The sequence below is a fragment of the Cervus canadensis genome, chromosome 32 (genome assembly GCF_019320065.1).
Source record: "Cervus canadensis isolate Bull #8, Minnesota chromosome 32, ASM1932006v1, whole genome shotgun sequence".
Classification (NCBI taxonomy): Eukaryota; Metazoa; Chordata; class Mammalia; order Artiodactyla; family Cervidae; genus Cervus; species Cervus canadensis.
Genome location: NC_057417.1, coordinates 16,504,798 through 16,520,841, shown reverse-complemented (window position 1 = coordinate 16,520,841; position 16,044 = coordinate 16,504,798). Strand labels below are relative to the sequence as shown.

Sequence of the window (16,044 nt, the reverse complement as noted above, 5' to 3'; positions counted from 1 at the left end):
CACATCTGTAGATTCCTACCAGGATGACAGCAAATGTTGTCCTTCTAAGTCTTTCTTTCACATCTGGAGCTGGCAGAGAGTCAGTTATTGTTGTTTGAATTGAATGGAATTCCTATACCCTGCCCTACGCCACCTCACATTGGACAAGGTCTTCCTCAGTTCCAAATTGAAGAGAAGACGGCATCCCTGTGAGTCAGGCCGAGCCACACCTCCTGAAGGTGGCCAAGCATCTGCTCTTGGCCGCTTTCCAGGAGATCTGCCCATCCAAAGGTCACGGTGGGGCAGGCTGAATGGCTGTCAGCACATATGACTCATAGCTTATAATTGCCTGATCCCAGGAGAAAAACGACAGAATCACCCCAGGGCTCTCGGAGTCCCATTCAGTGTCGGGTGCCATCCTGAGATGTTGCTGAAGAAGCAATGGCAGGAGGCGGGGGAGGAGTCCTCTCCACCTTTCTCCCATACTTCCTCCGCCCCTGCTTGCCCTTTGCCCCCACCCCTCCCATCTTCCTAGAGCCTCCCAGAAGCTTCCTCAGTAAGGGAAGAACGTGGATGGGAAGCGGACACCACCAGCAATGCTCTGTAAAGGCTTCTCACCTCCTGCGTCCCCATCTTACCGAGATCTTGGTGAAGATGTAGATAAACAGGTAGAGCACTGCCAGGATGATGGGAATCCTGTTGCCACCAAACCGTTTCCGTAGGTATTCTGGCATCGTGGTGACCTGGGGACCAGAGCTGAGCTTTTGCCTCCCAGCAGCCCTTCCCCCCTCCTCCCCAAACTCAGAAACGCAGATGGTTTTCCTGGGATTCTCAGTGGGAGACTTAAGAGGGAGGAGAAAATGGGGACCAAAGGGTGCGGTGAGGATGAATTGGGGTTCTGCGAAGAGCTATGTACTTAACTGGGGCTTCCCTGGTGGCTCAGAGGGTAAAGCGTCTGCCTGCAATGTGGGAAACTTGGGTTCGATTCCTGTGTCGGGAAGATCCCCTGGAGAAGGAAATAGCAACCCACTCCAGTACCCTTGCCTGGAAAAATCCCATGGACGGAGGAGCCTGGTGGGCTGCAGTCCACGGGGTCGCGAAGAGTTGGACACGACTGAGCGACTTCACTATGTACTTAACTATCATACGAGCCAAATGTATATCCTATCCCAATTTTTGCCATCTGTGTTATTAATGTTATTTTATAAAGCTTATTAATAGAATAAATGTTACTATAAAACAATGTTTTTCTTTAAACCAACTCATGTTTATTTTTTTATATTTATTTATTTTTTTAATTGAAGGATAATTGTTTTATCATGTTTACATTTAAATAAACACCTAAAAAGAGAAGGAAATGGCAACCCACTCTAGTATTCTTCATTCTTGCCTAGAGAATCCCATGGACAGAGGAGCCTGGTGGGCTACAGTCCACAGGGTTGCAAGGAATCACAAACAACTGAACACACACACACACAAAACATTCACATCTATCAATAACAACGCAAATCACTACTGTGAAATGGAAAAATCAATCCTAAACTTAAGGAAACCGGCAAAAATATACACATTGATAATAAAATAATTCATTTATGTTCTATTCATTTCTGGCGGCTTCCTCTTGCACACCAAAAACCCTGGGCCCAGAACCTATTCATTCTTTCTTTCAAAAAAAAAGTCATCAGCAAAGTGTCGGACAGATGTTAAAAGCAACTAACACCAACATGAGACATTACCCTGGAGCTCACTGTAGACAGTGGAGGAGGCAATAACTTCCTAGATGATTCAGTATCATTGGCTCCATATCTGATGCATAAAATCATCTCAAGAATCTCCATTTGTCCTTGCTCTAAATTTTGGGAAAATTGCTCTACTGTAAACTGTTAACCAGGTTACCAAGAACAGAGAATCCTAAAAGCAAAATGTGCACATTCCAGAGACAGCAGAGAGGAGACCAGGGCAGCACTGAGTGAGTGGCTCCAGATGAGTCTGCATGGTCCAGATGGGTGGTCCCGGGCTGGGTGTCCTTGCCATATGGGGCACCCCAGGGGCTGGCTCACAGTGATGAGAACCATTATTTGGGTTATACTTTTCTTGGGGGATGGCATGTTCTTTCCCAATCTCCTCACTGTACCCCCAGACTTGGGTTCAGAGGATGCCGTGTCTGGGCAAAAGAAACTCAAACCAAAAACTTTTCTTCCATGAGATCCTAGACCTCAGATGGAAAAGGACAGAGTACTGATTATATTCACAGAAATGTCTGCAGCCCCCCTTCCAGGCTGCTGCTGCTTGAATGCTTCCTAGTCTAACCCAGGGAAGAGACAAATGGGTACCCAAACATAAGCTGACAAATGGCCAACTATCCATCCCAAGGTCAGGTGTGAAGGCAGAAGAAGCTCGGAGGGGAGACTGGGAGAAACTGGATGGCCATTCTTGATTTAAGAATGATAAACTGAGACTTCCCTGGTGCTCCAGTGGCTAATATTCTGTGCTCCCAATGCAGTGGACCTGGGTTCAATCCCTGGTCTGGGAACTAGGTCCCACATGTCACAGTTAAGGGTTTGCATGCTACAACTAAAGATCCTGGCTGCCACAACAAAGATCCAATGCAGCCAAATTAAAAATTTTTTAAAAAGAATGACAAATTGTTAATAGTAGAACCTGGGTATTCAAGACTATAAGGGTGTAAAGTGTAAAATTATTTCAACATTAATGTATGCTTGAAAGTCTTTTCATAGTAAAATACTGGCCAAAAAATTGAACTCTAGAAATAAATATGTATGTGCTCAGTCGCTCAGTTGTGTCCGACTCTTTGTGACCCCATGGACTGCACCCTGCCAGGCTCCTCTGTCCACAGGGATTCTCCAGGCAAGAATACTTGAGTGGATTTCCATGCCCTCCTCCAGGGGATGTTCCCAACCCGAACCCAGGTCTCCCGCATTGCAGGCAGATTCTTTACCCACTGAGCCACCAGGGAAGCCCGTCAGTTCAGTTCAGTTCAGTCGCTCAGTTGTATCCGACTCTTTGCGACCCCATGAATTGCAGCATGCCAGGCCGGGAAGCCCAGAGAAGTAAATAAACGAACACCTTAAAATTTTAAAAACTTAAAACGTATCTCTTCCCTCCCGATCCCTGAAAGGGCATTTAGGGATGCTGACCCTGGTGAATGTCTTGTTCCTCAACCTTCTGATTTGTTGCAAGGCAAACAGGGTTTTCTCCTGAAACACATGGCACTAAAGTCTGATGCTCTCAGGGAATAACACACAGAGGGATTCAATCAAACCATACTGACCGGACACACTCTTGGTGACGGTTTGTTATTGTTCATTAGTTGCTAAGTCGTGTCCGACTCTTCTGTGACCCCATGGACTGTACCCACCCGGCTCCTCTGTCCATAGGATTTCCCAAGCAAGAATACTGGAGTGGGTTGCCGTTTCCTTCTCCGGGGGATCTGCCCGACTCAGGGATCAAACCCACATCTCCTGCTTGGCAGGCGGATTCTTTACCACTGAGCCACCCAGGAAGCCCCCTGGTAATGGTGTCAGAGCTAATTAGAGAGAGCGCATGAAAGCTTCAGCCCACTCAGAAAAGTGGACCAAGGATGATGCTGCTCAAACGGATTCACTCTCTGGTCTCTGAACAACAACCATCAGTGGGTCTTGCTGGAGAGTGACATTCCTATCCTTGGCTGACAGCCTTTATTATCCATTGACCTCCATTTCAATCTACAAAGAGCTGCACAGCCTGCTACATGCAGGAAGTTTCTAATGAGCTAAGAGAGGAAGGAGGCGTGAAAGTCATCAGAAAGTGAGCGGCGCTGGTATTTCGAAATCAAACTGGGGAGAAATGTGATGCTGGCTGACAGATGGGAGGCGGAGCCCAGGCTGTTTGTTGTAAAGTAGCTGAGAAGGCGATTTGCCAGAAAACAAGGTTGAGAGACAGAGACGTGAATGACTGTTGACACAGGAACCACCCTCCGAGTGTTGCTGGGTGAACGTCAACAGGAAATAGACTCGGCCTATGACAGCGGCCCCGAGAGAGGACCTCCTGGGCACCATGCTCTGGGGGCTCCTCATCCCCTGGGGATGGAGGGCGGCCAGGGGATGTCAGCATCCGTCTTACTCTCCCTTGAATCACATGCAGACCGCCACACTCCGTCCTCAGGGGAAACCCCTCCCTCTTCCCCGGAAAGCCATGCCATCATCCATAGCAACTTCTGCTCACCCCAACACTCCCCAGAACCCTGTTCAGCAGCCAACGAGAACTTCAGCTCCTTTGTGGTCTTGCCCTCTTTCTAGGCTTTCCCCCAGTCTGGAAGCAGTTTCAAGGACAGTGCAGAGCACTGACATGGGACACTTTGTACAGTGTCTTAGCCCCAACAACAGACAGACATTTCCACTTCAACAACTCATTTCTCTGGCCAGCATCCAAACCTTGTCATCTCCAGGACGCCATTCACCTCCAATCCCCAAATTTTTCATCAATGCTACCATCTCATTTGCTCAGCCTGATGACCCTGGCTTTGGCACTTGACTGAGACTTTTTTTTTTTTTTTGACTGAGACTTTTAATCCCTAAATGGTGCCTCTTCTTTTGAATGTCAGCTAATCCTTCATTTTAATTCCTTCTGAAATCATGGACCCTGCTACTGAGTAGCTTCAACAAATATTTTTCAAGTATCCACTATGTATCAGACACTATTTATTTATTTATTTTTGGCTGCCCTGGGTCTTCATTGCTGCGTGCCCAGGCTTTTGATTGCAGTGGCATCTCTTGTTGCAGCAAATGGCCTCTAAGTGTGCAGGCTTAGTAGTTGTGGCCCACGGGCTTAGTTGCCCTGTGGCATGTGGCATCTTCCTGGACCAGGGATCAAGCCCGTGTCCCCTGCACTGGCATGCAGATTCTTAACCACTGGACCACCAAGCAAGTACCCAGACCTTATTCTAGATGCTGGGAGAAACCAGAAATGGTTCTTGCCCTCCTGGAGCTTACTATCTAATGGGAGAGACACAAAGTCTAGTGCAGTGGCTCTTAATGGAAGGAAGAAGATTTCATACTTCCCCAGGGAACATTTGGCAAAGTCTGGAGACATTGTGGCTGCCACAATTTGAGGGATGCTATTGTCATCTAGTAAGTAGGGATAGGGGATACTGAAAAAACATCCTAAAATGCAGAGACCACCCCTCACACATGCATATACACACACACACAGCAAAGAATTACCCTGGTCCAGGGACTTCCCTGGTGGTCCATTAGCCAAGACTCTGCAGGGGGCCTGGGTTCAATCTCTGGTCAGGGAACTAGATCCCATGTGTGGCAACTAAGATTCAGCACAGCCAAATGAATAAATAAATGTTTTTAAAAAAGAGAATTAGCCTGCCCCAAATGTCACCACTGCTAATGTTGAGAACTTATAGTGGGAAAGACACAGTCTAATGGGAGAGGCATATTAATTTGATAATCACCCAAGCAAATACAAAACAGCCGTGACTGCAAACGAAGGAGGAGACTTAAGCTAACCAGAAAGGTTAGCCCTCCAGACAGGGCTTCCTGCAGGAAGAGTTGCTTAAAGTAGGAACTGGACAGATGATAGGAGCTAACCAAGCCACAAAGGAAAAGGAAAACTTTACAAGAAGAGGGGAAAGTTTTGCATTAGGCTGGTGATGTAGAGAGCCTGGTGAGGATGAGGAACTGTTAGATAGTGTCTGGAATACAGTTCACATATAGCTCAACAAATGCTTCTTCAAAGAACGAATAAATGAATGAACTGACAGGTGTATACTGTAGATGGAGAGTAGGGTGGATCTCTAAAGAGTAGGAGTCATTTTCCACATTCAAAAGTAAAATTGGTCTGTAATCTTCTTGATGGATAAAACTAGCGTTATCCTAGTCTCAAAACATGGTATACAAAAGTCAATCCTAGGTGGATAATTGACTTAAAAACGAGAAGTTCTAGACGGTAATATAGGAGAATATCTTTATGACCTTTGAATAGGAAAATATTTTTAAAATATGATATAAAAGGCAGTAATTAAGGAAAAGTGGTAAATGGAACAACATTAAAATTAAGATCTGTTAAAGAGAACCCTCTTACACTATTGATGGCAATGTAAATTGGTACACTCACTATGGAAAACAGTACAGAGTTTCCTTGAGTGAGTGAAAGTTGCTCAGTTGTGTCCGATTCTTTGTGACCCCATGGAAGTGAGGTCCATGGAATTCTCCAGGCCAGAATACTGGAGTGGGTAGCCTTTCCCTTCTCCAGGTGATCTTCCCAACCCAGGGATTGAACCCAGGTCTCCTGCACTGCAGGCGGATTCTTTACCAGCTAAGCCACAAGGGAAGTGGAGTTTCCTCAGAAAACTAAACATAGAGTTATTGTATAATCCAGCAATCCCTCTCCTGGGCATGTATGTCAGAAAAAATTATAATTCAAAAAGACACATGCAACCCATGTTCACAGCAGTATTATTTAAAATAGCCAAGACATGGAAGCAGTCTAGATGTCTATCAACAAACAAATGGATAAAGAAGATGTGATATATATATATACAATGGAATATCACAGTCATAAAAAAGGATGAAATAATGCCATTTGCTGCAACATATATACACCTAGAGATTATCATACTAAGTGAAGTAAGTCAGAGAGAGAACAAATATTATATAAAATAACATATTTGACATCTAAAATATGACATAAATTAACTTACCTACAAAACAGAAATAGACTCAGACAGAGACCAGGCTTGCAGTTGCAAAGTGGGTGAGGAGTGGGGGAGGGATGGATTGGGAATTTGGGGTTAGCAGATGCAACTCATCTGTAGAATGGATAAACAAGGTCCTCCTGTATAGCACAGGGAACTATATTCAACATCCTGTGATAAACCATAATGGAAAAGAATATGAAAAAGAATATATATATATATATGTATAACTCCATCAATTTGTTATACAGCAGAAATTAACACAATGTTGTAAATCAACCATACTTGAATAAAATAGTTTTTAAAAAGATCTGTTTTTCAAAAAATACCATTAAGAGTTAAAAGGCGAATCACAGAATAGGGGGCAAAGATATTTGCAATACATGTAATCAGCTTAAGGGCTTGTTTCCAGAATGTACAAAGAACTTCTATCAATAAGAAGAAACTGTATACCATAAGAGAAAAGTTGGCGAAAGTCCTAGACATGTTATTTTCCCAAAGAGGACATCGGAATGGCCAGAAAATATATAAACAGAATTGCCAATGGAAAGCACAGTGAGAAAATTACACAGTCACCAAATTGGCAAGAATTTTAAAGCTGGAAAATACCAAGTATTGGCAAGGACATAGAGCAACGGTGCAAAGGGAATCTGCATGCCCTGCTGCTGGGAGTATAAACTGATAGAGCTACTCTGGGAATAAATTTGGCAGTGTCTAATCAAACCGGATAAACACATCCAATGACCCAGAAATTCCACCTATATTTAGATTTTTCTCCATAAACATAACTTTCATATTCATCAGGACACGTGTATAAAAATGTTACCAGGACTTCCCTGGTGGTCCAGTGGTTAAGAATCCACCTGCCAACAAGGGGTCATGGGTTCGTGGTCTGGGAAGATCCCACATTCTGTGAGGCAGCTAAGCCTCTTCACCACAATTACTGAGTCTGCACTCTAAAGCCTGTGGTCTGCAATGAGAGAAGACACCGCAATGAGAAGCCCATGCACTGCAGCGAAGAGCAAGCCCCACTCAGCGCAACTAGAGAAAGCCCATGTGCAGCAACGCAGACCCAGCACAACCAAAAATAAAAATGAGTAACTTTTTAAAATGTTACCAGCGACACTGTCCATCACAGGCTAACACTGTGCTGGGCTGGGCTTAGGCTCTCAGTCACGTCTGACTCTGCGATCCCACGTACCGTGTAGCCCACCAGGCTCCCCTGTCCATGGGGATGCTCCAGGCAAGACTACTGGGGTGGGTTGCCATGCCTCCTCTAGGCTAGCATTAGGAACAACCTAAATGCTTGTGAACGAAAGAAGAGACAAATATATCGGAGTATAGTCATACTCTGGGATACTACATAGAAATGGAAATTAATAAATCAGGTACATGCAAGGAAAGAATATTATCCCTGATTCCATGTACTATATTTCATTCCAAAAAAGTAAAATTAAACCATATTCTTAAGGTGTGCACAATTAAAGCTGTAAAGAAAAGTAAGGGAGTGAGTTCAGTGAAACTCACAAAGAAAGGAAGATATTGCTATCTGGTAAAGGCATGTGAGGGAGGGTATTACACTTTGTGACTCCATCTGGGTATTTGTTTTACAGTAATTTGTTAAGCACCACATTTGTGTCTTATCACTTTTCTCTGTTTATTTTATTGCCTGATAGAAATGGATTGGGTAGCTTTTTATTGCTCCTCAGCACTATGGCATTTATTATCTAGCATCAGCTTCATCTCCCCTTTGAATAAAATGTCAACCAAAGAACGTCTGGAGCCACAGGAATTTTTAATTCAGCAATAAAGACTGGAGATCCTTTCACAGCAGCACAACTCTGTCAATTTCAGCCCTTTTCACAGCATGATATTCACAGTACAGATACCCAATCCTCCAATCAGTGATACTGTGGTAGTCCCCAGGTTTTTCTATTATAAACCACAGCAGTCATTTCAATTCTTCATGCCTCTTCTCAACCTTTGACTACACAAGTTCCTTCCTCACGCCCAGCAAATGACACTACCTTCTACTTCATAGAGAAAATAGAAACCATCAGCTAAAAATATCTGGCTACCCTATCTTAAAACTGACCTACATTTCCGTCATCCTTTACTTCTCCTATTCAAAGTGCTCACTTCTAGTCAGTATTATTCTGCCTCAGAGATTTTGTCCATGTAGGGGCTGGGCAGACCCAGGCTCCCCATCGACCAAAAGCCATGCTTTTAGGCTCATTATTATCTCCAAGCAAGATAATTTACTTATTCCTACCTCACTGCCTTTGCATAAGATTGCACTACTTCCAATACAGAGTGATTTTTTAAAATGATTTTTCTGATCATTAAGTAGTTCTTTCTACTTTGTACATTTTTTAAGTTTCCATAATAAAAAGTTAAAATCAGTTATTACTTGATGAATAACACTGATACTGTGTGATCTTGCTCTGCCTAGGAGAATACCTAAAACAGGATTAAGCCTAGAGGGTATGTGTGACAGAAAACTGTCAATAAGAGCAGAAGTGATTTTTGTAAACTACCTCTGTCAAAAAGTCTAAAGCACTACTATTTTGTAACAAAAAATTTGACATATCACGTCAGCCAGAAATAACTCAATTATTATGGTTTTAGGTGGAAAGGAAGAAAGAAAAATCACTGAATCGTGTGTGTGTGTGTCTGTGTTGAAAGCAGTAATCTTTCTGACTTACTTCACTCTGTATAATGGGCTCCAGTTTTATCCACCTCATTAGAACTGATTCAAATGAATTCTTTTTAATGACTGAGTAATACTCCATTGTGTATATGTATATATATGGAATTTAGAAAGATGGTAACGATAACCTTATATGCAAGACAGAAAAAGAGACACAGATATACAGAACAGACTTTTGGACTCTGTGGGAGAAGGCAAGGGTAGGATGATCTGAGAGAACAGCATCGAAACATGTATATTATCAAGTGTGAAACAGATCACCAGCCCAGGTGGGAAGCATGAGACAAGTGCTCAGGGCTGGTGCACTGGGATGACCCAGAGGGATGGGATGGGGAGGGAGGTGGGAGGGGGGTTCAGGATGGGGAACACATGTAAATCCATGGCTGATTCATGTCAGTGTATGGCAAAAACCACTACAATATTGTAAAGTAATTAGCTTCCAACTAATAAAAATAATTGGGGAGGAAAAAAAAAAGAAAGCAGTAATCTGTTATGGCTTAAACATTCAGAAAAGACTGTGATTTTGTGTTTTGACATTCAAAAAAAAATTTTTTTGAGCCCACATCACTTCCAGCCTCTGAATACCCCATATGTATCTTTGATGTCATTACTCAAAATGTCTCATCATTACTAGGTGGGAACTGCTAAGGACAGTGTTCCTAATAGTCCTAATGAATACATCAGTCACCCCTCACTGATGCTGCGACCTCTTGGGGACTGTGTAACGGATGTCCACTGGCAGGATGGAAGGATGCTGCTGAGAGGGAAGGGATGAATGCAGGGCTGACCCTCCCAACGGATCTTCCTATTCCATAGCACCTGGACGCCCTCAGACTCACCTGACCAGTGATGTAGATTGGAAGGAAGATCCAGGACAACATCAGCACGAAAAATAAGCCCTGCCGGAGAAAACAGAATCAGGACTCAGCTCCTGCCCACACTGTGGTGACAAGTTTGGATTTCCTTACATCTGGATGGAACCTGGTCTGGTCTGCTCCTGGTTCCATCTCTTACTTACCGAGTAACTCACCCTCTCCGGGCCATCACATCCCCAGATTTAAACAGAACATGGGGATGAAGTGGGGCAGAGTGGCTCCCAGGGCTATGCCTCCTAAACCTTGCATATCCCACTTCGTCCCCTTGTGTTCCCTCCCCTCCTTGGGCAGGGGTTAAAGCAAGGCTGTGAGGTCAGGCAGGCCATGCTGATGAACAGCTGGTGATGCTGGGAGAGTTTACACAGGTCTCTGAGACTCATTTTTCTCACCTGTGCAATGACAGTAACAGTGCCGCCACTGGATTGTTGCAAGGGAATCAGTAAGATGATGCTTACTGAGCACTCATTATATTCCAGACATTCTTGTGCATGCCTTACAAGCGTGAAGTCATTTAATCCTCACAATGACCCGATATGGAAGGTACCATTATTTTCTCTGTTTTATACACGAGCCTCAGAGAGGTCAAGTAATTTGCCCAAGGTCACACAGCTTGTAAATTTTAGAGCCCAGATTTGAATCCAGACGGTTTGGTGCTAATCTGTAATTGAATCCCATAATATGATGATGTATGTAGTGTACTTAAGTCTATGGCACAGGGTAAGCGCTAAAAAAAATGAGTTTTATGAAGATGAAGATCACTATTAATAAATGCATCCCCTCCCATCAGTAAAAATCATATCCTGAATGAGCCTGCTATGCAAAGAGTGTGTCCTATCTCCTGAGTATCTGTGGGGTGGCAAAAAGATCAAGAACCACGGAACCACATAAGTTTTGTGATGGCCAATTGATATCTGATACACCCCCCCAGTCCCACAAAACCTTCTATCTTCTGCATCTGCACAGAAGAGACACTGTGCCTTCTTCACACACACATTTGCCTTACAGACTCCCATCAAGCGAACATGGGGAAGCCTGCAATATGACTTGCAGACCAAATTAATTTTTGCTAATCGGGGTGCCCTTGATGATTCCTGCTTGTTTTTTCATAAAGCACCACTCTATATTTAGAAGAGCAGACCATGCATAAAACTGCCTCCCCCCTCCCCTGAATCCACCTGTTTGGTAATCTTGAACTGACATTGCCCTGGAAACACACTTACATTAAGCTCGTAAGCAGTTACAGAAAGACCCGCAGCGGCACCTGACCCTGCCAGGCCAACGAAATGTCCACTTCCAACATTGCTGGCAAACAAGGATGCACCCACCTGTGGGGAGACGGACAGGTCAGATCCTGGAGCCAAGGTCTGGGGTGGCTTCTTCCCACTCCCCTTCTTCCCATACTCCAAAGGGACCAAGACAAAAGGAGAAAGTGGGGCCAACCCTAGTTTATCTAGCAACTTTTTTCAAATTAGAAAAAACCTCTCCTCCAAGACTCTTTTACCTTCATCTTTAGGAAACTGGTATAACAAATATGCATATCTAGGATGCCTAAAATGTAAATTGTGTCCCCCTCTAGGGTTGTGCAGTGTACAACTTGAACAACTGTATGCAGCCTCCCTAGGGGTTAGGGAGGATAACAGGTGTTGTAGAAAGTGCTCCAGGATGAGAATCAGGAAGCCTATGTTGTTCCTCAGCCCCACTTCTAACTTAGCAAAGTAGAGAGCCCTTCTAATAGAACTCTAAGTGGGTAGAACTGTTCTTAAGGACCCCAATTCCTGGACTTCATTGATTACATAAGACAAACCTGGGCACCTGGCCCCAGTTGGGCCAATTACATTCTCTCTCCTGGGAATCTGGACCTGGGAAATCATCTTTGCTGGTCCCTTAGGCTGGGGGACACGTAACCCAGGGCAGTGTGTGTGTAGCAAGGGGATGGGGAGCGGGGTGAGCAGCACATTCATGTCTGCCGCTCTGAGAGGAGAATGAAGAAGACGCAGAAAAAGGTAGCTCAAGGGAGGACAGAATCAGATAGAGACAAAGATAGAGAGAGATGATCGGGGGAGAAAGAGAGAGAGGGACTGTTTGTGAGGGGACTGTGGTACCTCCCACTGACTTTCTCGTCTCTGGTTTTTATCTGACTCTATGCCACTGATCTGTCACCATCACACTCTCTTGAATGTAGTAGCTTGGTAGTGTTTCAAAGTAGAGAAGTCCTAAGTCAGTCCTCCAGCTTTTTTCTTCCTTTTCAAGATTGTTTCAAAAAAAAAAAAAGATTGTTTCAGCTATTCTGGGTCCCTGGTGTTTCCATCTGAATTTTAGGATTGCCTTACCAATTTCTGCAAAACAAGGCGAGGGGGTGATGCAGATGGAATTATGATAGGGATTGAATCTGTAGTTTAATCTGTAGTTCAGCTTAGGGACTATTACTATTTGCATTAAATAGATACTACCTAATGTGCCACTTTAATTCCCTGATTAGCTCAGTCCAATCCAGTTCAGGTCATTTCAGTCACTCAGTCATGTCCGCCTCTTTGCGACCCCATGAACCTCAAGCAGCTGCAATGTCAAGTTGATGATTTTTTAACTAACACCTCTGGATAAAAAAGCTGCTCACACTGGGTGATCATTGATTCGGATCAGATAAAGACAAGTTGTACAAGCGTGCTTTCTAGGGTTAAATACTGGCAATAATATGAGAATGGGGCTTTGAACGAGACCCAATCCTGTTCTAACCTACTGGTCTTCAAGACTACTGCAGAGCTGAGGAGAAGCGGATGGGAATAGAGCCAGGTAAGACACCACACAGCTTCCTGATCTTGTTGAGATTCAGTTGTTTTTCTTGAATTAAAGCTCCCTGGGGGCTTCCCTGGTAAAGAAACTGCCTGCCAGTGCAGGAGACATGAGAGACACGGGTTCAGTCCCTGGGTTGGGAAGATCCTCTGGAGAAGGGAATGGCAACCCACTCCAGTATTCTTGCCTGGGAAATCTCAAGGACAGAGGAACCTGGCGGGCTACAGTCCATAGGGTCACACAGGGTCAGACACGACTCAAGTGACTTAGGACACACACACGGGGCTTCCCTGGTGGTACAGTAGATAAGAACCTGCCAATGCAGGGGACACAGGTTTGATCCCGGGCCTGAAAAGGTTCCACATGCCGGGCAGCAACAAACCCCATGTGCGGCAACTACTGAGCCCATGCTCTAAAGCCAGCAAGCTGCAGCTACTGAAGCCCACGTGCCCTAGGGCCCATGCTCCGCAACAAGAGAAGCCACCACAATGATAAATCCATGCACTGCAATGAAGAGGAGCCCCTGCTGACCGCAACTAGAGAAAACCCATGCAGCAACAAAGACCCAGCACAACCAAAAAAGAATAAAATAAATAAATAATTTTTTTAAAAAGTTCTCTGGAGGAAAGTTCAAAGATCTTTACTCTGCCATTCCCAATGACACCACCCTGCATGTTCCTCTGAAATGTGACTTTTCCGCTCTTCCCATAAAGAACTCGCACTGGCCGATGGCTTATTTTGACCAATATGATGCGGTGAAAGTGACACTGTGTGACTTCCAGGTCAAGGCTCAGCAGCCCGGCAGCTTTCATTTTTGCCCTTTGAAGTCAAATGCCTTATAAAAACCTTGGTCTGGGTCACTAAACGATGAGGGGCATGTAGAGAGTGAAGCCCTAGTCTTCTGGCCATCCCCACCAGAGCCATATCTGTGGATGGGGCCGTCTTGGCGTCTAGCCCATCCAGCCAACAGCTAAATGCAGTGCCATAGAGCTGAAGTGCTAAAGAGCAGGGGAGGAACCACCCACTCGAACCATGCAATCATTAGAATAATGATTTATTATACCGCTGGGACTTCCCTAGTGGTACAGTGAATGAGAATCTGTCTGCCAACGTGGGGGAAATGGGTTCAATCCCTGGTTTGGGAAGATCCCACATGCTGGGGAAACAGAGCAACGAAAGCCCATGCACCACAACTCCTGAGCCCTCACCCTAGAGCCCACGAGCCGCAACTACTTAGCCTGTGAGCCGCAACTACTGAAGCCCATGCGCCTAGAGCCTGGGCTCCGAAACACGAGAAGCCACTGCAATGAGGAACCTGTGCACTGCAACGAAGAGCAGCCCCCACTCACTGCAACTAGAGAGAGCCCAAGTGAAGCAATGAAGACGCAGCATAACCAAAAATTAATTAATCTCTTACAAAGATATAATACACTATATATATATATAACTGAGTCACTTTGGTGTACAGCAGAAATTAACATAGCATTGTAAGTCCACTATACTTCAGCTTTTTAAAAATAAATTTTAAAAAGAAATAATACACTGTAGTGGTTGTGAGCCACTAAATTTATGGGTGGCTTCTTAGGAGCAATAGCTAACTGATGCTATTATTCCAAAGCCCATTCTCTTAACAACACCTCCTTTCCATTGACATCATTCTCCTGAGTGAAGAAAGCAAAGAAAGTTACACAACTGCCCTTTCCTTCTTGACCTGAAGGGTCATCCAAGCATGTGAGCAAAGAAATGGATACAAGTATGCAAAAGCAGGCATACTTAGGTGAGCTGCTATATTCCAATGGAATTTTTTTTTGAGCCCAGCATCACTCATCATAAAGACCATTTGACCAGCATTTCTTAAAGTTCAATCATTACAGGACTTCCCTGGAGGTCAGTGGTTAAGACTTCACCTTCCAATGCAGAGGGTGTGGGTTCCATCCCTGGTTCGGGGGCTAAGATGCCACATGCCTCACGGCCAAAAATCCAAAACATAAAACAGAAGCAATATTGCAACAATTTCAGTAAAAGCTGTAAAGAAAAAATTCAGTCACTGAGTACTTCTTCTGTAGCCATCTCTATGTCTCCTGCACCTGCACTGGTATTTACTCAATATTTTAGCTTATACTGACTTCTTCTTTAACTTATATATATGATTATGTATTTTATTATTTAACCAATTATTATATATTAATATGATACATGCATACGTATGTATTTACAACTTCACGTGGAAAACCAGCATCAGTTGCTTTACACAGAAGAGAACCATACAAATAAGATGAAAATGAAAAAAAGAGCTATTAAATTATCTCTAGGTTCTCTGGACTACCAAATTTACTTAACCTGAGGCTTGCATTCTCTTTGTTAAACACAGATTAGTCAGTGCTGAAAGACCGGTAAAGCCATCTTAGTAGCAAATTGTGACTTTCTTTTATGTAACCAAGAGGACTAACTGGGAATAAGAAAGGGAATATTCCCACGATGCAATCTGATGTTATTCAATGCTGTGTCTGTGTACAACTGAAAAATCACCGTGCACCTGTTGTTCACATTTCGGGAAACGCTGCACTAGATCACAAGCTCCTTGAGGGTGAAGACAAGCTCAGTGATGTCTCCTCTGTTTGGTGCGGTGCTGGACAGGGAATTGTTCTAACTAATTTACTGAATATATAACGCAGAGCTCATTTTTGGTATCTTTTGAGAACAGTGTGGTCATTGTCTTCAGACATTGTATTGACCAGCAGCTCAGATACTGGTTATCTCTCTGCATCTTACACCTTTTGGACTCCCTGCAAATGGGAAATGCCTTCTCTCTGTTTAGTTGGGAGACTTAACCCTTACAATAGAAGATCATGAATAAAATTATCATTTCTGATTCCTTACTCAGGACCCATGAAGCAGAGGCCTGTGTGTATATATGTGAGTGTATATGTGTGCATGTGTGTATTTCCACAAACTGGAAAATTCTTCAAGAGATGGGAATACCA

At 44.0% G+C, this 16,044-nt stretch overlaps 1 protein-coding gene across 1 annotated transcript in view; it reads right to left on the bottom strand.

Moving 5' to 3' along the window:
• Positions 1-16,044, bottom strand: part of SLC5A11 (solute carrier family 5 member 11) — a 55,085-nt gene that overhangs the window by 24,816 nt on the left and 14,225 nt on the right. Inside the window, exons 5-7 of the mRNA XM_043454750.1 lie at positions 11,491-11,595; positions 10,235-10,294; positions 618-722 (exon numbers count right to left, since the gene is read on the bottom strand). Of these exons, the coding sequence (XP_043310685.1) occupies positions 618-722; positions 10,235-10,294; positions 11,491-11,595 (270 nt within the window). The remainder of the gene's footprint in view (positions 1-617; positions 723-10,234; positions 10,295-11,490; positions 11,596-16,044) is intronic.